This window comes from Callorhinus ursinus, unplaced genomic scaffold (assembly GCF_003265705.2).
Source record: "Callorhinus ursinus isolate GAN/ISIS: 27379988/994484 unplaced genomic scaffold, GSC_fseal_2.0 scaffold62, whole genome shotgun sequence".
Taxonomy (NCBI): Eukaryota; Metazoa; Chordata; class Mammalia; order Carnivora; family Otariidae; genus Callorhinus; species Callorhinus ursinus.
In genome coordinates, this window is record NW_027397124.1 from 8,119,810 (window position 1) to 8,146,910 (window position 27,101).

The 27,101-nt window shown below is 39.6% G+C and overlaps 1 protein-coding gene across 2 annotated transcripts in view; it reads left to right on the plus strand.

The window, feature by feature from the left end:
• Positions 1-27,101, plus strand: part of MPP7 (MAGUK p55 scaffold protein 7) — a 288,302-nt gene that overhangs the window by 223,111 nt on the left and 38,090 nt on the right. For both annotated transcript variants that reach the window (XM_025885841.2, XM_073885448.1), the window contains exon 12: positions 10,236-10,406. In XM_025885841.2, the coding sequence (XP_025741626.1) occupies positions 10,236-10,406 (171 nt within the window). The remainder of the gene's footprint in view (positions 1-10,235; positions 10,407-27,101) is intronic.

Here is a 27,101-nt window from a genome sequence, read left to right on the forward strand (position 1 = left end):
GGTTAATTCATTATCAAAATCTTGTTATAACCAATTAACAAAGCCCTGCTTATCAGGCATTTGTCTTCAAACATAATGTCTTGCAAATGGTTTCCTGAAAACTCATCAATTTCTCCACTTCTGCCCTTCCTGGAGTACTTCATGCATTCTTTTAAAACAAAACCAGTTTTGGGACTTATGTAAGTTAAGACTGTGCTTTCTATTTTACTGAAGTGTTTACCATGAAGTTCAGTATAAACAAAACTGTCCATATGCTGTTCTTTCAAATGTTATTATTTACCTATCTACACTTCTGTGCGTTTTTTTTTTCCTAATCTTTTTTCTTCTTTCTGTGTGTAAGCACCATTGATTTTCAACAAGTTACACTATTTTATAAATCTAGTAAAAATTCCCATTTGCTCTATTATTGAGCCATTTTATTAAAGAATGTTTTGTAGGTAAGTGCAGATACGTCAAAATATACTGCCTTAATATTCTTCCAAAAAGTAAAATTCATACAAAGAGAACATTTAGAAGCATTCTTTTAAAAATGGTACAAGTTCTTTCTTGAACAAGAACTCTGCATAATCTCAACATGTCTGGAATACTACTTGGAAATATTTTTTTCTGACAAAGAAACCATTCCTGCTTGGAGAATTTTTGGTTGCATAGACTCAACTTAAGAAAATATATTAAAATTTTAAAATCCAATTTTCCCCTCTTTTTAGAACTATATTTTTATGTTTAATTTTATGTGTGCATACTGTATTTTCTTATAATTTTGAAAGTGTAAGTAAAAACTCATTATTAGCTGACTGGCAGAAAATTAAGTTCTCATATGGTTTCTCCTTTTTTATGGTAATCCTGTGCTGTGCTTTAAAAAGAATTTGTCAGTGGTATTAGGAAAACTTTTTAAGACCTAAGTAGTTTTTTTCTCGGAAATTACAAATTGATATCTTATATTAGCCTCCATGATTTCACTAGGCACTTCGAGTTTCTATTTTTATTTTTAGCTTGAGATGAGCTGAATGATTAAAGGGTATTTATGGCATTTGAACATTTCTTTAAGTTTTTTTGAGAGCAACTTGAAACCTGTAACATTCCAGAGATGAATTTATATTTGTTTGTTCAAAAGCCTTGTTCCACTTTATACACAAAATTAGCATGTGTAAAGTTGGTTAATGTAATCCGCGGTAATGTTCCTATGTCTGTGATGATTTTTTTCCCCCCTGACAGTGTTTTAGAAGATGAATACAAGAAGCTGACTAACCCAGCTTCTTCAGATCTCCGTTACTTTTATAGTTTTGTATTGGCGTTTCTTTTCAATTTAAACCTCCTCCCAAGATTTTTGTCTGCTTGTTTGTTTGGTCTTAATTGTCCTCAGTTGTCTTTGGGACAGTTATGATTGGTGTCCTATGGAAGCATCATTTCAATAATAATTTTGTCTTAGGACCATGTTTACATAGTTTTTACATGTCAGTTATGACATATCATTACAGCAACATTGGCATAATATTAAAAATGTTTATTTTAATGGAAATTTTCAATGTTTTGTTGGCAGGAGCCTAACACTGTATAATAATTTCCAGCTGCTTAGTTTTTATTAATGTCTACATAAGTTTTTTAATCTTCTTAAAAAGTTCATTTACGTTAAAATATTTTCTTCCTTGTAATAAGGTACCTATTGAACTATTAAATATGAGCTTTGTCAAATTAATCCAGCGTTTTAAGATGCAAAAAATGATTTTCACACATTTGGTAGTTCTCCCAAGTTAAAAAAAAAATAGAAAGAAAGAGAATCCACATTTTCATGTATTTGAGAGAAAAAAGAAATGTTTATTTTTATCTCCTTTTAAGAAAGTAAGCAGTTTTCTTGATTGTGTTGGTATCAAATAAATGTATTTCTCTAAAAATTCGGAACTTTAGAGAGGATCCTTCCATAAAACTCTAACTTTTGAGGTGGCTACGATCAATATTGCTATTTTATGATTCAAACAATTTCACTGAGATGCTTCTTTTCCCATTCTACAAACATCTATAAAACTTAAACATTAAAAGCTCATTATTATTAAAAACATTGAGAATATATAATATCTAATGTTTTTAGACCAAATTGGTTACATAAAAGAAATGTAACCAAAGATTGAAACTGTCCCACTTGAAAATTGTGGGTGGTAACATAGTCGTATTTATTTTCTTTGAATTAACAGAAAGGCAGATGTCACTTCACTTGCTCCCACGTGTGATTTCTGGGGCTGTGTTAGTATTGGTGATGACTCTGTTGGAGGGCCTTTCATGTTAATGGACGTGTTTGGTCATAAAATGATCATGTGTTTCTTTATAAAATGCCATCTTAAATGTCTTAAAGTTTTATGAAAAAGTAAGACTTAAATGATAAATATTTACACTATAAATTCACACTAAAGTTACTTATTTATGGGAACCAATGAATATAATAACATGATTTTTAAAAAAAAGATTTTAATACTTTATTGGCTATTTCTCAGTCTTATGAATATAAAAATGTAGTCTGTTACCATAATCATTTCAAAATATAGGAGACTAGACCCTGCCTCTGAGACATAGTCACATGTGTTTTGTACTATGTGTTAATATGACACAAATACAGCTGTTGGTAGTGGATTTCATTTGTTTGGTTCATATATTATGAACTGTGTTTTGTGGGCTTTTTTTCTTCAAATTTTAAAATTATGTAACATTACGGAAGTTTGAAAAATAGAATAACAATTGCCCACATCCCTCTCTCCCTAACGCAACCGTTGTCTGTTTTCATGCATTTTCTTCCACAATTTTGTATCCATACCAACTTCTATATTAGTAAAAAAGTAAAACTCGTAAGTATGACTATTGCATTCTGTCCAGTTTTTTTCCAGTAACCAAATGTATTTTATGGTGCTGAGTAGTTTTAGAATTATAAATTTAATAGCTTCAATCTCATTTCTTTAGAAAGTATTGCATCATTCCCATACTTCTGTTTATTTTGGATACTTCAGGTTTGTTTTTTTTTACTGTTAAAAATATCACTAACATTTGAAATTATAGCATAGATAGGTTTAATATTTATCTACAGTGTGAAGCTTATTTTATTAACAACTCACTCTTAATTTACATGTTTAGGCGTTAAACTTTATACTCTTTGGAGGAATGGTGTTATATAAATAAAATGTAGTCAAGTAGCTTTGTAAATGACCAAGTCACAACTTCCTGAGTTTAATTATTTTTTATTAAGGAAAAATAAGTGAAATAGAAATAGATATGTCAGTGTCAAATGAGAGAACTTGCTAAAAATCGTAGTTTCTAGTCCTGAGCCTGTGTTGTGAAACCCCTTAAATTATAAGTATTTGGGAATATTTCTGTGTCCTCTAGTAGATTGGGAGCTTTTGGAGGGCAGAGACACCATTGTGTATATTTTTATATTTTACACATCATCTTGAATACAGAGGAGTATCAAAATGTATTTAATTATATCTGAAAAAAAATGTCTCCAACAGAAAAGAGCTTATAGTTGTTAAACTCTAAAATAAACTGCTGGTCCTTCATTTTTTCCCGTTTACTTACTGCATAAAGTAACAGAAGTCTCATCACTTTTTCGATTATACATCTATATATTTGGAGTAACATTTCAAACTTGCTTCTTTCTTTCATCATGTAGTATTTCAACCACAGCTTTGGTAATCTTGTTTTTTGTTTTGTTTTGTTTCAGATTTTTATTTAAATTCCAGTTAGTTAACATATAGTGCAATATTAGTTTCAGGCGAAGAATTTAGTGATTCATCACTTACATATATAAAACACCTGGTACTCATCACAAGTGCCCTCCTTAATACCCATCCCCCACCCACGTACCCTCCATCAATACTCAGTTTGTTCTCTATCCTTAAAAGTCTGTTTTGTGGTTTGCCTCTCTTCCCACCCCCCCGCCGCCGCCATGTTCATCTGTTTCGTTTCTTAAATTCCACAAATGAGTGAAATCATACGGTATTTGTCTTTCTCGGACTGACTTATTTAAAAGAAGAGCCACTTAAACCCATGTAGTATTCTGCCTACCTCATTGGGCTGCTCTGCGAAGTAAATGAATTAATCCACATAAAGGCTTCAAGGGGTGTCTGTTATCTAGTAAGTTCTCAATCCATGTCAGCTACCACCATCATGACTTCTGTTGTTTTGGTATTGATATCATCAATAAAAATTCTCTAAACTCAGACCAAGAATCACCTTTTTGGGGTTTTCTTTTTCTTCCTTTTTGGTCATGACATAATAATAAGCCGTCTGGTACTTTAGTACACAGTATGTATCAACATAAAGGAGTGAAAGGATTGTTCAGTAAGTATTTTGGGGACCATTGGTTAATTACTTAGAAAAATATAAAGTTACAGCCTCACCTCACAAGCTTGATCTCATGATTACAGCTGAGTAATTCCAGATGGGATAAAAAAAAATTAAGTGTAAAGCCATGCAACCCATTTTTTTTTTTAACCTAAGAAAATATAGGTGAGTATTTATCAGACCCAAGGATAGGAAAGTCCTAAAAACAGTGGAAGAAATCACAAAGAAACTCACAGACTCAACTACATAAACATTTTAAATTTCTTCAAAATGGAAAATTGAAAATCTTAAGTGTTTGCAGTAAATTAGGGTCAAGAGCTGTGACCTTAAAAGATACATATATGTGTATATATTTATGAAGACCCTAATGAGAAAGTGGTCAAAATAATTAACCAACAGTTTACAAGGGAAATAAATGCAAATGGGTATTAAACTTGAAAAAAGTCAACTCCTGTAACAGTGAAGATGAAATGACATATAACTTGTTCACTTGTGAAATCACTGAAGATTTCAAAGCAATTAGAAGTCTCTTTATGAGACACTGGTGTGATATATGGGTAATTGTACTTCCTGCTGGCGGAAATGTACACTGGCATTCACTGATCTGAGAAGCATTTGGACAAGATCTATCTAGCTTCTGGCAATGTATCCTAATGAAATAATCTATGAGATGGAATAAAGGGAATGTTCAGGATTATTGCAATCTTCTTGAAATAAGGAGCACAAACTAAGCAACTTAAGTGTTTCCTTTTATAGTAAAAAATACTTCAAACAAAGCTTTGCAATTATATGCTAACTTAATAAGTGATCACAAATGATTTCTACTGGAAAATATGAGATAAGAAGTGTCTCCTTGCTATCAGGGAGCTGACCTGCAGCTGCAGTCTTACTGTAGAGTCACTTTCCTATTGTAGTAAAGTAAACGTGTCGTTCCTTTAAAACACACAAATCTCTAACAGCTGTGGGTAAGCTCACTGGAAAAAGCCTGTCCATAAAAATGTTGAGCCAATTATAAATTACAAAAATGTGAAATATAAGGAAAAATATATTTTGTGTATAAAACTGTCCCTTACTCCAAATTCCTCGTTACCGTTCCTTTTCCCTTCTTTTAAAGCCAGCTCTTGGTAAGACGTGTGCATTGAAAATGAATGGGGATTCAGTAGGTTCTGGGTTATTTATTCACATTTACCTGAACGAACCCTTTGCTTACGCTCAGTGTAAGTATACAGTTTTAAATCTTCCTTTTAATGAGAGAACCACATAAAAGCTGAAGGGAAGAAATTGCCTCTTGCAGACACAGAGTTAAGTCTCCTTTAAGCTCAGACTTAACCTAGGTGTGTGCTGACACATAGCTCATTAGGTGACCCAGGTTTGAAAATCAGCCTTGAACGGCACGCCAAACGAGCTATCACCCCAGACTTCCCGTGGAGGACAGACTCTAGGAAGACAGCCTATTTTGTTGTTTTGGTTTGACAAACCATCAGAAGCAAGTACTCTGAATTTTGTGCTTTTGTCATATCCTCTGTTCTGGCTTTATTGGTTCCTCTGGGTTAGGGATTTTTTTTTTTTTTTTTTTTATCCTGTGTACTTATGTGTATGGAGTGCTATAAATATGGAAAGTAAACAGGTATCTGTGGATCAGGAGAGTACATGGTCATGATAAGTAAGAAGACCAAAGGAAGGAGGCTCTTTAAATTTAAATATGGTACCAGAAATAACACATATCCTTAGAGTATTTGGGGAGGAAAAAAAGTGAAAGGATAGTGCATACTAAATTTTTCTGTTGTGATGCGTTAAAATGCTTTACTACTTTAATAGGTACTTTTAATATTTAACATATTTAAATCTGGCTGTAATTTTAATCTTTATATTTAAATATTGTCCTTTTATAACAGCCTTTTAAACACTTATGAATAAGCCCCTTATTTTTCCCCTTTCTTACGAGACTGTGCTGGGGGAATACAAGGAGGTATATATTCCTGCCTTCCAGGTACTTTCAGTTAGTTGGAGACATAATCAGGTACTGATCTATAGCTAATATATGTAGCTATTTACCGTATGCCAGGTACTGGGCCAGATGCTTTATGTGAATTGTTTGTTTAATCCTTAACAACCCCGTAAGGTGAATACTCTTATCCTCATTTTAAAGTTGAGAAATGAGCCTTAGAGCAGTTTATAAAAAGTTGGCGAAATCATACAGCTGGTGTCAGAATCTAGATGCTAACCCAGACCTGGCCACCTCTGGTCCTCAAAAAATTTTTTAAGATTTTACTTATTTTAGAGAGCGAGCGCATGAGTGGGAGCAGGAGCAGAGGGAGGGGGAAAGAATCTCAAGCAGACTCCTCGCTGAGCGCAGAGCCTGACAGAGGGCCGGATCCTGCAACCCTGAGATCAGACCTGAGTCAAAACCCAGAGTTGGATGCTTAATCGACTGAGCCACCCAGGCACCTCTGGTCCTCGATTTTTTTTTTTTAAGGTTTTATTTATTTATTTGAGAGAAACAGCATGAGAGGGGAGAGGGTCAGAGGGAGAAGCAAGCTCCCCGCTGAGCAGGGAGCCCGATGTGGGACTCGATCCCAGGATTCCGGGACCACGACCTGAGCCGAAGGCAGTCACTTAACCTTAACCAACCGAGCCACCCAGGCGCCCTGGTCCTCAATTTTTAACACTCAGTATTGCTGCTCTACTAGACATGGTGTGGTGATCGGCCATTTTTCCTTAGTTTTGTAAGTGAGCATATTGGGTCAGGACACCTAAGCTTCACATCCTGTGGGAATTCTAGTTGCTCCGTCATTGCCACCTGGAATAGTGACGCGAATGAGATCGGGACCGTGTCACGGTGCATGGGCAAGCGTGTGGCATCCGTGCCATCCGTGTGGCCGGGGAGCAAGGATGTCATGGGCCAGGATGGTCTGCAGAGTTCCTTCCAGGTCTGTGCCTCTGGGTATGCCGTGTTTTGTCGTTAGGCCTGCCTCTCAGAATTTTCTCTTGTGAAAATACCAAATGTTGCCCTGCTTTCTTTGTTGAAATTTACAGTAAGAAAATGAAAGAGAGGTGAAGTAAGGTTTTGTTTTGGCCTTTTTAAATTACTTGAATTTATAAAACTTTTATCAAGCACCTATTCTGTACCAAGCACTGGACAACAAGTATCACCAAACCATCCTGTAGGCCATGGTCCCCACCTTTGATGTCCAGACAACCTCACATCGGACACCTGATTACCTTCACTCTTTTCCCCACTATCTCTTCATTTTTAATGAAAGCAAAAACTTCAGTTAATTGTAAAAAGACTCAATTAGGTACACTTGCACTGAAATTCAGGATTTAGCTGGAATTCATGGCTCAGAAATTTTTCAGGTTTTTACTTTTGGACTTCATTTGCTTTGGATGAAGTATTTCTATCCTGGGTAGATTCATTCCTGGGCCATAAGTTTGTAGTGACTTGAGGAAAACCCTCCCTCCATGCAAAGAACAACCATGAGGAAATTTCCAGTTCTACCTGCTTATCCTATAATTGCCTTCCATGAGACAAGAACCATGGGAACCTGAAATTTGAACACTCTAAAATACCAGCATCGGAGAGTTAGCATAGCTAATGTGTAATTTTTGTGCCAAACCAGAAGCCGTCTTATGATGGATTCTGGAGTAGGCCAGCCGTCGCAGGTGGCAGAGCGGGGTTGGGGTCGGGATGGCCTCACTGATGCAGACTGGGAAGAGAGAGGTGTCGGGGAAGCACGCGCTCAAGCACTCGGAGTGGTTGTAAGGATCCTCCCACTTCTGGGTTGGCGTTGCGAGGACTCCCATGTAGGGGAAACCTTTTTTTTGGCATTCTCGTGAGTCTTTCCCAATATCCTAAAAAACACAAGAGAAATAATAATAAACAGCTTCCCTATCACCCTTTATATAGAAGTTTGAACTCTGCCTGCCTGAGTGGTTTTAGAATTGACACTTCTTCATCCTAGGGTCAGGCGGGCACATTCCCCATTTGCTTCCTCTGAATCTTGTCCTTGGAGAGATACCGGTGTTTTATCCCTTTACCTGTCTGCTTTCTCCTCTTTGCCTTCTGCCTTCAATACGAGAGCTTTAGAGTGGTGAACTCTTGTCTCAAATCCTTTGTAAGTCTTTTCCCTCAAATAATCTGAGTACTTGCTCAAAATCAGAATGACTCGTGGTGGGCCACAAAATTCTATTATCAGATGAACCTTTTATCACCCTCTTCTTAGTAGCTTGGCTGATTTTTATTAAACTGTGAATCCATAAGGTGAGTGCTATAACTCCATGGTTACTGATAATTGTTTTTAATGTTGGCCTTTATTTTGGATCCTGTTAATTTCTTAAATGCAGTAGTAGTATTGTTTTTCATTATGGCCCCTAAAATTCACACAGATCAGTTTTAATATTCTTGCATTTTTTTGACTTCTTTTTTTATTATGTTGTTGTTAATCACCATACATTACATCATTAGTTTTTGATGTAGCGTTCCATGATTCATTGTTTGTGCATAACACCCAGTGCTCCATGCAGAACGTGCCCTCTTTAATACCCATCACCAGGCTAACCCATCCCCCCACCCCCCTCCCCTCTAGAACCCTCAGTTTGTTTCTCAGAGCCCGTAGTCTCTTGTGGTTCGTCTCTCCCTCCGATTTCCCCCCTTTCATTTTTCCCTTCCTGCTATCTTTTTTTTTTTAACATATAATATATTATTTGTTTCAGAGGTACATTCTTGCATTCTTTTTATAAAATACCTCTATTTAAAATTTTTTTTTACTACTTATCACAGTTGATCAACATTCTTGAATATATTTGAATATATTTTTATGTACTTAAAATGTACTTACATTTTGCTTTGTACCATGGAGCTGATATGAATATATATAATGTTTCAATAACCAGAACAGTTTTCCTTAAAGTCTGGATTTTGAGGGTTAGGTCGAAAATTGATTGCACATCTTACCGAATTCATACTGTGTGTATGGATGAAATCATACTGTGTGTGATGAACATCACTAGAAAGGAAATAAAGCCCAAACAGTGCAACAACATGAAGAGCAAGCCAAATGAAATGGGGGTTGACGGGGCAAAAGAACCTTTGCCTCAGCTTTTTAAGCCCATGTGTTAAATGACAGCCATGAGCTTTAAGCATTTAAATTTATTGAAGTACTTGTACAGTTCTTTTAGGAAAAGATCATAGGATGTGTTGATAAGAGTATATACACTTGAGACTATAAATCTTATTTCCAAAATTCAGTAGGCTTTAAAGTATAAAGCCATGGACTTTTCCATAGGAGAACAAGAACCTGGACTTGATCATTTACGGCCCCCACCCCCAACCCACACTGGAGTCTCATAAAAGTCAACTTGCTCTTCTGTTGGCCTGATCCATGTTTGGCATGTTTGAAACTGAGCTCTCCCTAATTTAGTTTTCTTTTTATTTAAGAATAGATGCTTGTCTGTGCCACAGGTATGTTGTTAGGTTGTGCTTACAATACAATATGAAATATTCTAGTATTTATGAATGAGAGAATTTAGCATTTATATTTTAAATGTTTCTACAGTGCTTTTAACTTTTTATCAACAGTGTTCAGTCAGTCCATGATAAACTATGATTTCCAACTTATTTTGCTTTATTACGCAGTTATTTTACTCATTGAATTCAGAGAATAGTTCTTTATGGTTTGGAACCAAATAAAATTTATGTTAACATAACTATAAAAATAAATGTTCCAGGATTCTCTTAAATGGTTGTTTTAATGAAATTGTGTAGTATCTAGGTGTTTTCTCTTACTAAATGTACTTGTGACAATATTTGGGTTCGTAAAATCCAATCCAATTTGGAGGTTTTTTAATTGTTGGTGTTGGGGGGGGTTTCTTTAGTTCTTATTACTAAATATATATATGTTTTTTTGCAGCTGGTTTTAGGAGAAGTTTCCGTCTTAGTAGAAAAGATAAGAAAACAAATAAGTCCATGTATGAATGCAAGAAGAGTGACCAGTACGACACAGCTGATGTACCCACATATGAGGAAGTGACACCGTATCGGCGGCAAACGAACGAAAAATACAGACTTGTCGTCCTGGTTGGTAAGTGTGCCTTTTGTGTTAATTCTGAGGAAACAACTGAGGTAGGAAGTATTTAACTTCAAAGAGCATGGTGCTTGAAGATTTCAAGCCAAAGAAAATCTCATTTTTGAATACCTTTTGTGTGGTCTCTACAATGACATTTTCAGTCTTTTCTATCCACATGACATTCATGAGACTTAAGAGATATGTGGAGAATGGTATTGACATTTGAGTGGGATCTCGAAGACGGGGGATAGCAAACACATCACAATGTATTAAGGAAATTGGGGTAACTAAATAATAGAAACAAATACTTTTTTAATATAACACAAGTTTCTTTTAAATCATTTCGAGGCAGTAGCTATGGTAGAAGCTTCTTAGGGCATTTAGGTGTTAAGTGAAATAAACTCTTTCAGCAGAGTTCTAGGATATTTACAGCTGGAGAGTCAGTTAATGAAACTGCTTAAAGTAGTTAATATATGTGGTGATTTCCACAGACATTGGCTGGTCTGACTCACATTCACGTTCTGGCATTTGTCTTGTCCAGCCTTCACAGACATGTGCAATCACGACCTCAGTGTTACTCCATCCACCTCATCCTCATTCACATTTCTTTTTAAAGATTTTTATTTATTTAAGAGATAGCATGAGCAGGGGCAGAGGCAGAGGGAGAGGGAGCAGCAGACTCCCCTCTGAGCAGGGAGCCCAATGCAGGACTCGATCCTAGGACCTAGGGAACATTACTTGAGTGGAAGGCAGACGCTTAACCCACTGAGCGACTCTGGTGCCCTCGTTTACATTTCTTTAAAAATTTGGTGAAAGGTAATTAAGGTCCAAGGATCAAAACCAGTGATTTGGGAGGGAAAAAGAGGAATAAAGGAGCTTGGTGTCTCTTGTTGATTATTCCTTTATAAACTGAAGATGACCATTATGGGGATGAGAATAAGTGGAAAAGCTAAAGAACCACCCTTTCTATTGACATGGCGTCCTTTGAAAGGTTACAGCACGTGGATGGTGGTGATGCATGGGAAATGGTGCAGTTTCTCACACCCGATGACACTGGAAGTGGCCCCTAGCATCATCAGATGTTCACATTGTTGGCATTATTGAGAAAAACATATACTTCAGAGTTTCCCTTACTAACAGTGTCTCCCTTCTTCTAATCTATGTGCCTGAAAGCCCCCCCAAACCCCACCTGGAGGAATATTCTCTGTCGATTTCTATGTTTACTGTAGAGCCTGCAATGACCCAGCTTCCAGTCCCCATAGAGTATGCTGAGAGTATAAGCATTCCCTGTTCTAAATCCTTTTGTGCCTCATGGGGGCTACTTGGACCTCCTGCTCCTCTTCTACCGCATAGTCCCTCCCAGCACCCATCTTAGCATCATCTCTTCCATCCCCTTGCATCTTCTGCTCTTCAGCAAAGGTCTGCTTCTCACCCGAAGAAAGAGACTCACCTTGTGATAAAAAGGCAAAGACAGCATGATTTCCCGGTTCCCCTTAAATCTAGATGACTCTCTGTAGCCAAGAAGTTACTATTATGACTGTGCTACTTTTGGTTTCCCTGAGGGGATCTAATTGAAAGAGGAAAGTAGAATAAACTTTGCTCTTTTTTTTCTTTCCTGTAGATGCTAACCTCGGGGGTGAGGAAGGGAAGATAGATGAAGATAAACTGAGTAGTAATGCAGGAATGCATAAAAGCAAATCATAGTCACAATTTTGAAAAAGAAATATTCATTCTCTAGAATCTTTCAAAGGAAAAGGGGATATAGGGGAATTCCGATCTCATACAGGTTAGAAATAGCCATGCAGTTCTGTTAAATGGTACTCTATACAGATGTCATCATTCCTCCCTATAGTTCTTTAAGGAAATTCCTGGTATCTTTTTTGTGGATGCCTTGCATTTTTTTATGTAGATAATCTTGTTATCTGTGACCAGAGATAATTTTTATTTCTTTTTTGTAGGTGTTTTATTGTATATTCATATTGTATTCTCTCCTCTCTTTAGGCTCTCCAGTATGATGATAAATAAATGGGAGTGGTGAGAACATCTTTGCTTTATTCTCAGTCTTAGGGAGAAAGTATTCAGTCTTTCACCACGAAGTATGATATTAGGTGTAGGTTTTTTTGTAGGTGCCCTTTACCAGGTTAAGAAAATACCCTTCTATTATTAGTTTGCTGAGAGTGTTTATCATGAATTGATGTTGAATTTTGTCAAGTGAATTTTTTTCTGCATCTATTGAGATGATTATATGGTTTTTCTTATTTGATCTGTTGAAATGGTGAATTGCATTGATTGATTTTTCTTTTAAAGATTGTATTTATTTGAGATAGAATGAAAGAGAGAGAGTACAAGGTGGGGAGGCAGAGGGAGAGGAAGAAGCAGGCTCCCCACTGAGCAGGGAGCCTGATGTGGGGCTTGATCCCAGGACCCCAGGATCATGACCTGAGCTGTAGGCAGACACTTAACTGACTGAGCCATCCAGGCACCCCTGCATCAATTGATTTTTGTGTGTTCAATGAGCTTTGCATAATGTATTAGCTTTTTGCACAGTACTAGATTCAATTTGCTAGTCTGTAGTTTTCTTATAATGTTTTTTGTTTGTATCAAGGTAATGCCATATTCATAAATGTGTTGGGGAGTGTTTTGTCCTCTTCACTTTTCTGGGAGAGCTTGTGTAGAATTAGTATTATTTTCCTTTAAAATGTTTCAAAGAATTACACGGCAAAACCACGCTGTGGCATCTTTTTTGGGAGATTTTTAGCTACATACTTGATTTCTTTAAAACAAATTGAAGAAGAGAGGAGGAAGGGGGAGAGGGAGAGAACATGGGAGAGAGTGCATCTTTGTACCTTTATACACACACACACATACACACACAAGACTATTCAACAAGCTTTGGCAGTTTGTGTCTTTGAATTTGTCTGTTTCGCCTAAGTTGCCAATTGTATAAGCATAAAGTTGTTCATAATATTCCCTTATTATCATTTAACTCTCTGTAAGGTCTGTAGTAATGTCTCCACTTTCATTCTTGTTATTGGTAATTTGTGTCTTCACTCTAGATCAGGTACGTACGTATTGCTGCATAACAAGTTCTTAGAGTTAATTCTTGTGTGAATTATGTAAGAGTCAAAGTTTAAGTCTTCATAATCTGTATATTCATAGCTAGTTTACTACAAACTTAGTGACTTTAAAATAGCACATACTTATTATCTGAAAGTTTCTGCAGGTCAGAATTTGGAGAGTTCGGGCATGACTTAGCCGGGTCCTCTGCTTCAGGATCTCTCATAAGGCTACACTCAAGTCTTGGCCAGAGGTAGGCGTCTCAGTTTGAATGCTGGACTGATAAAGGATCTACTTCCAAAACCATGCGCTTATTGGCAAAGTTCATAATACACCCTCAATTCCTTGTCATGTGGGCCTCTGCAGCATGGTAGCTTGCTTCATCAGAGTGTATAAACTGAGAAAGCAGAAGAACAGAACATCCCATATTCCGTTGGTTAGAAGCAAATCACAGGTTTTGCCCACAATCAAGGAGAGGGAATTGCACAAAGGTGTGAAAAACAGGAGGGTGTAGATCATTGCTGGCCTTTGTAGAGTCTACCTGCCTATGTCTTTTTCTAATTTATTGACCTTTTATAACACCCCTTGTGTATTTAAATTGTTTTTCTTTTCTCAATTTTATTGATTTGTGTTCTTTATTATTTCCTTCCTCTGCTTACTTTGGACTTATTTTTCTTCTAGTTTTATAAAGTTAAATATTAGACTATTGACTAGAAACACTTTTTTAAAAATTTAAGTATTGTTAGGCATATTTTTTTTTAAGATTTTATTTATTTATTTGACAGAGAGAGACACAGCGTGAGAGGGAACACAAGTAGGGGGAGTGGGAGAGGGAGAAGCAGGCTTCCCGCTGAGCAGGGAGCCCGATGCGGGGCTCTATCCCAGGACCCTGGGATCACGACCTGAGCCGAAGGCAGACGCTTAACAACTGAGCCACCCTGGTGCCCCTGTTAGGCATAAATTTAAATTTCCCTCTAAGCACTACAACCTACAAATTTTTATGTGTTGTATCTTTGTAACATATCACTCAAATCAGAATATTTTCTAATTTCCTTTGTGATTTCTTTGATCTACAAGTTGTTTAAAATGTGTTCTTTAATTTCCAAATACTTGAGGATTATCCAGATATCTTTCTGTTATTGATTTCTTATTTAATTTCATTATGATCAGACAGTATGCTTTGTATGATTTCAATTCTTTTCAATTTATCAGATTTTTTTTGGGGGGGGCCTGGAATATGGTCCATGTTGTTGGGTGTTCTGTGTGCACTTAAAAAGAATGTGTAGTCTGCTGTTGTTGGATGGAGTGTTTGGTGTATGTTATTTAAGTCAAGTTGGTTGATAATGTTATTTAGGTATTCCATATTCTTAACTGATTTTTTGTCTACTTGTTCTGTGAATTGTTGAGAGAGGAGTGGAGTGTTAAATTCTCTATAATTGTAGATTTGTCTGTTTCTCTTTTCACATCAGTCAGCTTTTACTTAAGATATTTAGAAGCTCTGTTGTTAAGTATATGTACATTTAGGAGTATTATGTTTTCTTAATGAATTGAGCTTCTTGTTATGGAATGTTCCTTTTTATCCCTGGTAATATTCATTGTTCTCAAGTCTGCTTTGTGTGATGTATAAGATAGCCACTTAAGTTTTCCTTTGCTTATTGTTTGCATGGTATATCTTTTCTTGTCCTTTTATTTTAACCCATCTGTGTGTTTATTATTAAAGTGGATTTGTTTGTTTTTTACAGATAACATAGTCTTGGGTCTTGTTAACCCAAGTTAACCAGTCTGATAATCTGCATCTTTGATTGTTATGTTTGGACCATTTATATTTAATATAAACTACTGATATGGTTGAATTTAGGTCTATTATTTTTATTTTAGATCTACTATTTGTTTTCTGTTTGTCCCTCTTCATTTTGTTTGTCTGTTCCTTCCTGCCTTCTTTTGGGTTGTCTATTTTTTAATTTGATTTTAATATATTGATGACTTTTTTGCTTTACCTCTGTATGTAACTATTCTCTAATTGATTTTGAGGGTTTTTAATCTCTGGTTTTCAGCAGTTGGATTATGATGTATCTATTTGTGCTTTGGGTTTAGCGTACCTGGGTTTACTGAACATCTGAAATCTATAAATTTATGACTTTCACCAAATTTTGGAAAATTTTGGCCATTATTTTTTTCAAAGATTTTTTTTTTTTTGCCCTAACCTGTTTCCCCTCTACTTCTGGGACTGCAATAGCACATGTGTTATTAGACCCTTTAGTATTGTCTCACAGGATCCCGAGGCTCTGATTATATTTTTTTCTAGTGTTTTTGTTTTTCAAATTTGACAGTTTCTTTTGGCCTGTCTTCAAGATCTCTGACTCTTTCCTTCATCATCACTGTGTTGCTATGTTGCCCACTGACCAAATAATTATCTTTCAGATATTGTATCTTTTTTCAATTGTGAAATTACCAGTTTTTTTCATAGTTTTTGTTTATTAAGTTCAAGTAAGAACTTGATTTTTACATTCATTTCCTGTGTGTCTAGTTTTGCCTTATGAAGCTTAGTTAAGATAACTTCTTTATTGTTTTGGATAATTCCAATGTTAGGCTCATCTTGTGGTTGGCATCTGTCAATTGTATTTTTTTTTTTTTTTGAGAATCCATCATCTTCGTGCATTGAATAATTTTGTTCTGTATCCTAGACATTTTGAACATTATTTTGTACAGACTTTGGATCTTATTATATTCCTCTGGAAAATGTTAAATTTTTTAGCAGGCTGTCACCCTGATTAGGCTTATTCTGGTTGCCTCAGTTCAGTTTACAAGTCTTTGCTGTGCTGCTTTGGGTGTATTTCTTGCATGTGACATTTGTGTTAGCCAGACACTTACACAGTGTTTAAACCTTAGTTATGCTGCTTTGGGTTCATCTCACTTATGCACAGCTTAGGGGTGAGCCCACAACTTTTGTGGAATCTTAGCACAGTCCACTGCCAACTCTGAGTGGTGATTCGTCCTCTGGGTAAAGCCTAAGAACAAAGAAAAATAAACAGGGAAACTTTATCCCTTTGGGGGTCACCTCTCCAGATCTGACATCCTTCTATACTCTGCCTGCTTTTGTTTGCTTTTCAGAGTCTCCAGGTTGTTGCTTTTTGTGTGCTGCCCAAGAGTTTAATTGTGATCAGTGTGGGAGACAGGGTATAGTGTGCTTATTCCACCAGAGGGGAGCGAGAACTCCTCAAAGCTTTAGACTCCTGTCACAGATACAATTTGCCATTCGTCACTGGCATATCTTTATCCGCCTCCTCAGAATTTAGTGATGATACCCTCACTCTCATGTCTCCTACTCAAAGTTTTAAAGAGTCATCAGGACAGAATACCACAGCACCATCTAGACTACCTTTTGGTAAAATCACGCTCCTGGAAATATGTATCACAGTATTCCATTGTCAGCCCCAAGTCACAGGTGATCCCAGGTGTTTTGACTGCTGTTTTCTATAAATGCTAGTTGTTTGGGTCCACAGTCACTGAACTAAAATTCATCTGGCTGTGAAATCTTCAGTGAAGAGGTTAATTTAATTGTATGCATTTAAGTTGCCCTAAATCCCCCTTTGCCCATTGATCTTTGGGGTCCTGGCACCTGATTCTGGATTGAATATGGATTCTGTCCCGTGGGCCTCATGCTTTACTTTCTGACAGACAAACCGCTGCTTGCTCTTTTTACTATATTTTTACATTCCCAGCAGGATCCTATAGCTTTTTCTTTTCTTTCTTTCTTTTCTTTCTTTTCTTTTCCTTTCTTTTATTTTTCTTTCTTTCTTCTTTCTTTCTTTCTTTCTTTTTCCTTTCTTTTCTTTTTTTTCTTTTCTTTTCCTGTGATATCACTCATACTGCAGTGACTGTTCTTTCTCTGTCTCCTGCTTGGAATTCCTTAAGTTTCTGAGGCTTGGTTCTCAGAGATTTCCCCTCTATCTCCCGACAGGAGGGTTGCCCTCAAGATAGTCCTAAACTGGAGATGCTAAATGTTGACCCTTCCAGGTGGTACAGCCACTGAAGATTTCCAGTTCCTTTGCTATGTGCTTCTCCCCCACTTGTGTTTCCTTACTCTTTGGAGTTTTCCAATCTTAAGTAAACAATTAATTGCATTACTTCAGTGACAACAAAATATCCCTTTTTACTACTTAGATTTTTCTACCAGTAAAATCTAACTATAATGTTTCATTACCCTCTGCTGTTCCTAACTGCTTTCAAACAGCTCCAGCTGAGTTTTTAAATTTTATCTTTTCTCAAGTGGGTCCTATCCTTCCTCTCTCCTGTGTAATCACAGTAACCCATATATATCGAGTGCCAGGCACTGAGTTAAGGGCTGTGCATGTATTACTTCATCCAGTCCTCACCATGAGTATGAGGTAAATACTTGTATTATCCCCACAGAAGAAGAAACTGAAGCACAAGGAGGAGAACTGAGTTACTTTGCCCAAGCTGCGCATGCAGCTACTGAGTTGTGGAGCTGATTCATACCTAAATAGTTCAAGACCAGAACCTTCTGTAACTGGAGCCCACTGGTGCAAGAGCACCTGGCTCCATGAGTCCCAAACAGACCAGATTTGACCACTTACCACTGACAAAATCCAGAAGCAGAGAGAGAGTGGTGGTGAAACAAGAAAGGAATTTATTTCAATGAGGCCAACACTGGGGAGACAGTGAAATAACATCTCAAAGACTGTCTCCAAAGTGCTGAAAATACTTCTAGGTTTATATAAGAAAAATTGGGGACACGGGTCAGTGGGTACATGCAGGTGTGCAGCACAGGTCGATCATGGTCTTGGGGTCAGTCACATGGGGTCTTGCTGGTATCAGGGCAGTCATTATTGCTTGAGGGGTAGTTTGGGTTCCCATCATGGAATGCTTTACCTGAGGATCTTTTGCCTGAGTTAAAGATGAGTTTAGGGGTGCGCCTGGGTGGCTCAGTCAGTTGAGCATCCAACTCTTGATTTGCCTCAAGTCATAATCTCAGGGTCATGGGATCAAGCCCCACATCGGGCTTCAGGCTCAGCAGGGAATCTGCTTGAGATTCTGTCTCTCCCTCTGCCCCTTCCCCCATTTGTGCACACACACACACTCTCTCTCTCTCTCTCTCTCTCTCTCAGATAAATAAGCAGGGCACCTGGGCGGCTCAGTCGGTTGAGTGTCTGCCTTCGGCTCAGGTCACGATCCCAGGGTCCTGGGATCCAGTCCAGCATTGGGCTCCCTGCTCAGTGGAGAGCCTGCTTCTCCCTCTGCCTCTGCTGCTTCCCCTGGCTTGCGCTCTCTATCTCAAATAAATAAATATCTTAAAAAAAAAATACATCTTTTTTTAAAAAGACAGTTTAAAAGATAGGTCAGAATGAGGTAAAGTTGGGGGACTTGAGTGGCTCAGTCGTTAAGTGACCGACTCTTGATCTCAGCTCAAGTCTTGATCTCAGGGTGTGAGTTCCAGCCCCGCACTGGGCTCCATGCTTGGCATGGACTTTAAAAAAAAAAAAAAAAAGGAGGTGAAGTCCTCTTTCAGATCCCCACTGTCAAAACACCATTCCATTTCTATGGAGAGAAAAGAAACAGTGGTCATTTCTTCTATAGCTACTTCCTACGGACCAGAGATGACATAGGGATTTTGAAATGGAAGATTTTGACAGTGTGGGAGAATTTCATTTCTTGAGTCTGTCCTGAGATACACAGTAAGGTATCTCTATGCTGGTCTGAATGGCATGGGCTCCTGCCTGACAAATATAAAAAGTCAAACCACAACCAAAAAAAAAAGGCCAGAAATATAAAGGATAAGAAACAGCCATGCTTAGCAGGGAAATCCATTTGGAAAGAATCAAATTTAGTCAACTGCTAAAAGGATCTAGAACCATCTATAGCAATGATGTGTTTACTTGAATCTTTCCATGGCTTCAGACACATTCTTTGAGTAATTTGGAATATATATATATACAACATTCTGTTTTAATGAGAGCACAGGTTCCTCCTTGGGCTGCAGTCAAAATATCAAGGGCCATCTGGTTTTGAAGGACTGCTTTTTGAATTCGTGTGGTTTCATCATTCAGCAGTGACTGCATGGTGAGTTTGATTAAAGATGGCCACTCTATGGTTGGCTAACAGCCTCTACTTGTAATTCTACATCAACAAAGGTGGCTTCTGGGACATATATATGGCTAAGGGATAAAATCATCAAGAAACCCTCTTTACCCAATATCTAGCTTTAATAATATCCCAATTATGAGGAATCACTGGCAAGTGGTAGACCCTCCCAGGAGATACGGGCCTCTGTTAAGTGCATTGTCCAATCCCATCATAAGGAAGGGAGGGCCTTATTTCCACAAGTCCTTAGCTAACCCCATGGAGTACGGTAAGCTCTGGCTTTTGAGGAGTGATTTTGCCATTCCAGCCACATACCCGGACATACTAAAACTTTAGGAATTTCATATAATTTCTAGAAGAGTTAAAGCATTTACCCATACAATAAAAACCTAAGGAAGTTTATCATCATTTTTTTGACAGTGCTTCCCATCTAACTTAACTACCATGTAACTTAACAAATAAGCCTACTTGGTCAAGAAGACTTTGTTTAGAATTTGCATCTTGGGAAGTTTGTAAAAACCACAGAAGGTTTTAAAGCACATATCTAAATAGGATTACAGATCATTATAAAACAGCATTTTATTATCCATGTAATCAAGGTGGTAATGAGAAAGTTATATAGTTTGAGCAAAACTTAGCTCCTTTAATATTGAGAAGCTTCAATCAAAGACCTAAAAAAGACAAGACATAGAAATTTTGGTTTTCTGATCAGATAAAAAAAAACAAGAACTTTGTTTACAATTTCTTGCAAGAGTAGACCAACAATCCAAGAAAACTCTATTTTTTTAACAGAAAAGCTAAATCTCAGTCTTATATGGGTGTACTTTTAAAACTCATTCATTCCAGTGTTAGTCTTGACCATGCATAAAATTCTTTTCCAAAGATTCCCCTTCACAAATCTTTTACAACTTCCTTTTTCATTCAGATTTTGTAGTTTCTCTATCACAAGAAGCCCAAAACAGATAAACCTATGTTCAGTAATGAAGGTTTCACTACTTTATCTTACTGAGAAAAGACATCGATATCCAGTGAGTTCAAACCAATATATCATTTAACTGAGCAAAACTTCGAAGTTTCAGGTTAACAAAGATTCTGAAAGCTGTACACCTTTTTTTTTTTTTAATTCAACCTACTTGCTCTTAACAATTTTTTTTTTTTAAAGATTTTATTTATTTGAGAGAGAGAATGAGAGATAGCACGAGAGGGGAGAGGGTCAGAGGGAGAAGCAGACTCCCCACTGAGCAGGGAGCCCGATGCGGGACTCGATCCCGGGACTCCAGGATCATGACCTGAGCTGAAGGCAGTGGCTTAACCAACTGAGCCACCCAGGCGCCCTTGCTCTTAACAATTACCCATGAAAGCTTCATGAGACAGATCAAATCAACCATCATTTTAAGTCCTCTTTTATCCTGACAGATTGCAGTAGAGATAACCTTTAGTAAACCTTGGTGTAGAACGTGACCTTCAGTAAGCCTTGGTGGAATAAAAGTTTTATATTTAATGCTAATAACTCTAAAGACATGTCTATTTTAATTAAGCTGACAGTCTTGAATTAGCTTTAATACCCAATATGTTGCATCTAAGTCCACTAAAAAGTTAATCCATTTGTTCCCCACCATAAGTTTTACTTGGGGCTCCTGTGGAAAAACCTCAAGCGGTCAGTTTAAGTCCGGGGGAGCCTCAGGACCCCTTCGTGTTGATTTGGGGTCATGAATCTCATAAGGAGGCAGCTCAACAGCTTGAGGTGCTCTTTGTTCCTCAATAGTGAGGATAGGAGGAGCAGGGCCAGTGGCCCAGGAGGCATCAAGGATGGGATAGAAGCCGTCCGCGTGAACCGCCTGGGGGTGAGGCTACAGTGAGGGAGGAGGGGAAGGCAGAGGGGGCGGGGCGGGTAAGGGTGCCCCCAGCACGGCTGATGGTGAATTTAAAGTTTGGACTAACAATCCTTTAACTCCATGTCCTATCTCTCCCTCCTGCAAAGGAGCCTTGAATTGTCTCGAGTTGCTTTTCAGTGCTCTGCACCACCAGTTCACAGTATGTCCCAATGGACTTCCTTGGGGAACAGAAGGAATATTTGCCATCTTCCTGGGCAAAGGTTCAGAAAGAACACAGAAGCAACATAACTGTGACTACATGAAGCCCAGAGTTCCTGTTAGCATTTATTCTTCCCCCCAGAGTGGGGGATATTCACCGACTGAACCACACAGCTTCCCAGACAAGCTGAGAGAGCCAAGCCAACCCCCCCCACCCCAGTTCAGAGGCAACCAAATGGGAGGAAGGAGTCCGAGAGCCATTCAGTGGCCATCTTTCCTCTGAGCTTAACATACTCCTTTGTCAGGCAGTGTTACAATGAGAATTCATTTTCTTCTTAGTCATAGGTTTATAACTGAAAGGAGACTAGTCGACCACTATGTTCTCAGGGGGGTTCTGGGTGGGGATAGGAGTTAGCATTCCCTGTCTCGTACACACAAACTCCTCCCAACAGAGATCTCCCTATATGCGAACCCTGGCTTCCCATTTACTTCTCATCCATTCCTTTTTCCAGCAGTAACTTCCTGAATTAAAATAGCTCATGCCATTACTCAAGCTACACAAGCCTGAGCAAACGGGTTACAACAACCCGAAACGAGTAGCCCCGAAGCACCCGACAGCAGGGAGCCGAAGTACAAGGACCGGGTGTGAGGGGCCTTTATCGGGGGGCTTACCAGGAGCCAAATCTTTGGAGGCGGCTACACTTCTGAGTCGTTTCTCTGTTTCACCAAATGCAGTTAAGGCTGTTGATGCCAGTTCAGGGAAAGAAAGTTAGTCCTCGAAACGAAACAGGTTTTGGCAGCCGCAGGGGACTTCCTTCCTGCCCTCCCCGCCCGGGATCTCTTAGCCAGGAGTAGCTGACTCTGACCTGTCACAGCCACTGGCTCGGGAACTAGACTGACGTGCCCTGCCTGGCGCTCTGCTGTGGCCAAGTGCTCCGTCCCGGGGGAGCCCCGCAGGGGCTGGGCCAGTCGGAAGTACAGCTCCTGGCTGGCTCGCCAAAACCGCGGCCACCCGGCTCCAGGGGTCCCAAACAGACCAGGTTCAGCCACTCGCTGAAGAGACCGGTGGTGGTGAAACAAGAAAGGAATTGACTTGAGTGAGGCCAACGCCTGAAGAGGGCGGACTCGTGTCTCAAAAACTGTCTCCAAAGCACTGAAAATATTTCTAGGTTTATATAAGGAAACTGTGGGACAGGGGTCAGTGGGTACATGCAGGTGGGCGGTGGAGGTCAGGTCATCGCCGCTCGTGCAGGGTCTTGCTGGCTCAGGCCATCCTTATTGCTCGAGGGGTAGTTTGGGTTCCCATCACGGGATGTTTGCCCATGGGGTCCTTTGCCTGAGTGAAGAGAGAAGCTAGAAAGAAGAACTTAGAAAGTACAGACTGAGGTCAAAGTGGAGGTAGTTAAAATCCTCCTTTACTTTCTTATCTCACTGTGGAATATTGCTTCCAGTCTACAAAATCAGGGTGCTGCCGACACCATTGGCTGGATCTAAATACCCTACTTTTCTTTTTTTCTCTTTGATTTAGGGACCATCCACTCAGTTTCCCACCAAATACCTCCATGTTTTGTGAAAGTTTAGGTTCACGTAAATCCTGCCCACGTTCAGGCCTCGAGCTGGATCTTTTGTCTTTGGGCCTCCAGGCATCTGGTCAGCCGGCTGTGCGGGCAGAGCCCCTCCTAGTACATAGTGTTCCTGTTTCACCTTCCATCTCCTTAAAATTTGCCAACTGTTCCTAAAGTATCCTGGGTTGATTTTCCTGGCCTTTTCCCCTCCAGTCCATTCACATGCTCAGTAACCCCCCTGGGGTAACCCTCCCAGCCGCCAGGGAAAGGCTCTGGGCTCGATCTTACCATCTGCTCTGGCTGCACGTTTCTGAGATTGCTTCTCAGGAGTTTTTTTTGTTTTGGGGTTGTTTGTTTGTTTTTAAGATTTATTTATTTATTTTAGAGAGAGAGAGTGAGAGAAAGTGCCGGGGGTGGGGGGGCTAGGGGAGCTGCAGAGGGAGAGAGAGAATCTCAAGCAGACTCCCCGTTGAGTGCGAAGCTCGACTAGGGGCTCAATTCCCCAGCTCTTTCTCCAAGGCTTCTCAAACCTTAACACTATTCCAGTCATCTGGGGATTTTGTTCTTAAGCAGTTTCTGTTTGGTAGCCTGAGGCAGGGCCAGAGCTTGTGCATTTCTAACAAGTTCCCAGATGCTGCTGCTGGGGGTGGGGGGCGGCGGGGGGGCTGCGGATTAGAGGGTGTATTTTGCTTTTCACCTGCTGCCGTTGGTTCTAATGCAGACGTCGGGAGGTGCACCCGACTGCACACTGTGGGAGGGCCTCGTTGCTGTGTTTGAATGGGTTCCGTTGCCATCACCTTCCTTCGTTAGTGGTTGTGAACTGGGTGCCATTTGTTTTGATTTTCCACTTATCACATATCAGTTTTGTGCTTTGTCATGCATGTGCTCTACTGATGGTTTTAAAATTTTGGGGTTTTGTCTTAATCTGTTGTTCAGGGTTTGCACAGGGATATTTTAGGCTTGGTTTGTCCGTTGTGATCGACTAATTTATTATTATTTTTAGACTATTCTGAAATTCCTATAGGAAAAAAATAATTCTATTTGAAATTCTTTATCTCCTTACACTTTATTTCCCCGTTTTGGAGCAGTTGCTGGTGTAATATAATTTTATTTACTCCTACCCTTACCCTTGTTGTGGCCTTGTGTGGACTGTGGTATTCCACAGTGCAATCCAGTGACAGCCAAGGTCATTATATGTAACTGTCCTTTTGGGGCACCTGGGTGGCTCAGTCGGTTAAGCGTGTGCTTTCAGCTCAGGTCATGATCTCAGGGTCCTGGGATCGAGCCCGTGCATTAGGCGCCCTGCTCAGTGGGGAGGCTGCTTCTCCCTCTGCCTCTGCCCCCTCCCCCGCTCGTGCTCGCTCTCTCACTTTCTCTATCTCAAATAAACAAATAAAATAGTTTTTAAAAAACCTGTTTACTATTATTCACCTTTTTCTGTGTGGCCATTGCTCAGAAAATCTTTATGCTTGTCTGTATGGCACGGCTGAAGTATCAGGAGTTCAGTATTTATTGTCTGGAAAAATCTCCATCTATTATATCCTATGAAGTGGGATAGTGTACATGGTAACAAACAGGCCTCTGGGGAAGGACAGGCTATGTTCTAATCCTGTTGTGCTCTTCAGTAGCCATGTGATACCTACACATTTCAGATTTTCTCTGGCCTTCAGTTTCTTCATCTGAAAAATGAGGATAATAAGAGCACCTGCTTTCTGGGTTTGTTTGAGGGCTAAATGAAATGATATTTGCAAATACTTAGACCAGTTCCTGGCCCCTCGCAAGCTTTTAATAAAAAGTCGCTCTTCCATCTTGTTAAAAAACCAAATTGAACTAAGTTTTAAAGATTTTATTGGCTTTATTCAGTGATTCCTGGATTGGGCAGCATCCCATCTAGCAGATAGAAAGGAACTCCAAAGAGCTGTACAAAATGAAAGACTTTTATAGGCAGAGGGCTTGGGAAAAGGAAGTTACTGGATTTGAGAGTGGATTGTTTGTGGCAAGGTCACCTTCCTTTAGGGGACCTCGGGGATCTATCAGGCAGTTGGTGCTGACCAGTTGATTCCAGATCAACTGGGTTAAGAGTTCACTCCTGGAGGGGGGCGCCTGGGGGGCTCAGTTGGTTAAGCGTCTGACTCTTGGTTTCAGCTCAGGTCATGGGATCGAGTCCTGTGTCGGGCTCCGTGCTCAGCTCGGAGTCTGCTTGAGATTCTTTCCCTTTGCTTCTCCCTTCCCCTCTGCCGCTCCCCCCACCTGCTGGTGCACACACACACGCTCTCTCTCAGAAATTAATTAATCAATCTCAAAAAAGTTCACTTCTGGGAGTAGCGGAAACTAAATCAGGTATTATGGTTTGGTTTGGTGATATGGGCTTAACACAAGTGACTCCATTTGGGGCCTGTTGTCTTTTTTTTTTTTTTTTTTTAACATTTACCTCCTTTTGATCATACTCTCAGCGTAACTCAGGGATATGATCAAAATTTAAGGCATTAGCCCCACTCCAAGCTGATGCTCTCACATTTTCAGATTTTGCTCTATCCTCTGTGTAGTAATCACAGGTCGTGACGTTTTTTGCTGAATCTCTATGGTATTGACAGGTCATGACTTCAGGTTCACTTATTTTTTTTTTTTTTTTAAAGCTGATCATTGTCTTTGTTCCTTTTTCTGACGTTCCGGTCTGAGGGAGATCATTTCCTTACTGGTTAGCGGCTGCGAACATGCATTTAAAGCCTTCGAGAGAATACGGCGCACCAGGGAGACTACTATGATCCGTCGAAGCAGGATAACTCGCCGTATCTAGAGTGCACTTTGGAGCCATGCTCCCTAAGACACAAATCAATCAAAATCAAATAAGCCAAAAAGACCCTGTTGAAGGGGTCACTTCCTTAAGCCAAATGGCTTGTTTGCTAATCTTGCATAACTGAGTTTCAGCTTCCCCGGAAGTGTCATCCAAGTGCAGCAAGGGGTGTCGGCCCCAGCAGAGACACCTCCTTGTTCGGCTAAAAGATGGTCAGGGCTGCCCTCTTACCAAGAGCAAACTTGACCACAGGGTCTGAGGGTTCCTGTTGGGCAGCTGTCAGGTTTGCAGCAGATTCTGCAGTGCTTTCAGAAGTTAAGGAGAGATTCCTGGTCGTAGCCTCATATGCACACTCTGCTGACCAGGAGCAGGGACCCGCCAGAGGAAGCGAATCCTACATCATGAAAGCCTCCTGGTAGGTCCTTCCTAACTTGACGGTGTACATCAGGGGTCTTGACCAGTGAGGTGTCTCTGTTTATCTGTGAACAGTCAGGGGCACAGATAACCTGAGAGGCATTGCCTGGTTCTGCGCCAACCATCTAAGGATTCGTAGGCCTAAGGAGGATGATAACCACAGATAAGGATAAACCGTTCTGGGGTGCACGCCGCTTCTGTGAAGGGGGCTTGTGAATGGATTCACTTGCAGCGATTGTTACGATTGTCCACTGAAACCAGGGGTCAGTTAGGTTTTCAGTGCACCGGGGAAGCAAATCTCCTCGGCTGAACCAAAAAGTCGTTCTAAATTCCCTGCAAAGATGGGCGCTGCTGTTGGGATCTTTCCGTGATCGGGGGCAGAACTGACTGAGATCGTCATTGAACATGGAGGTGCAAATGTACTATGATTTGCATAGGTCTTTGTGTCTAATTGGGAAGTATGGTTATAACTGTAGAAAGGTGAAAAGGCACTGGATGTTCTGGCTGTAAAAGTTGGACTCTGTGCCTTCTAAGGGGTTGTAGCTTATGGTGATATCAGGACTAGAAGAAAAATTGGTCACAGAGAGGACCAGGGGATTTCTAGCATCATGGGCAGATCAGAGTTTTTGATGACAAAATCCATCAAAACAAAAGGTTGCCCCCCTTAGCAGTTGCTTGGGAGATATAGCTGGTGGTGCTACTTTTCCAGGCCAGGGACAGAGTAAAGGAAAGAGAAGATGAGAGT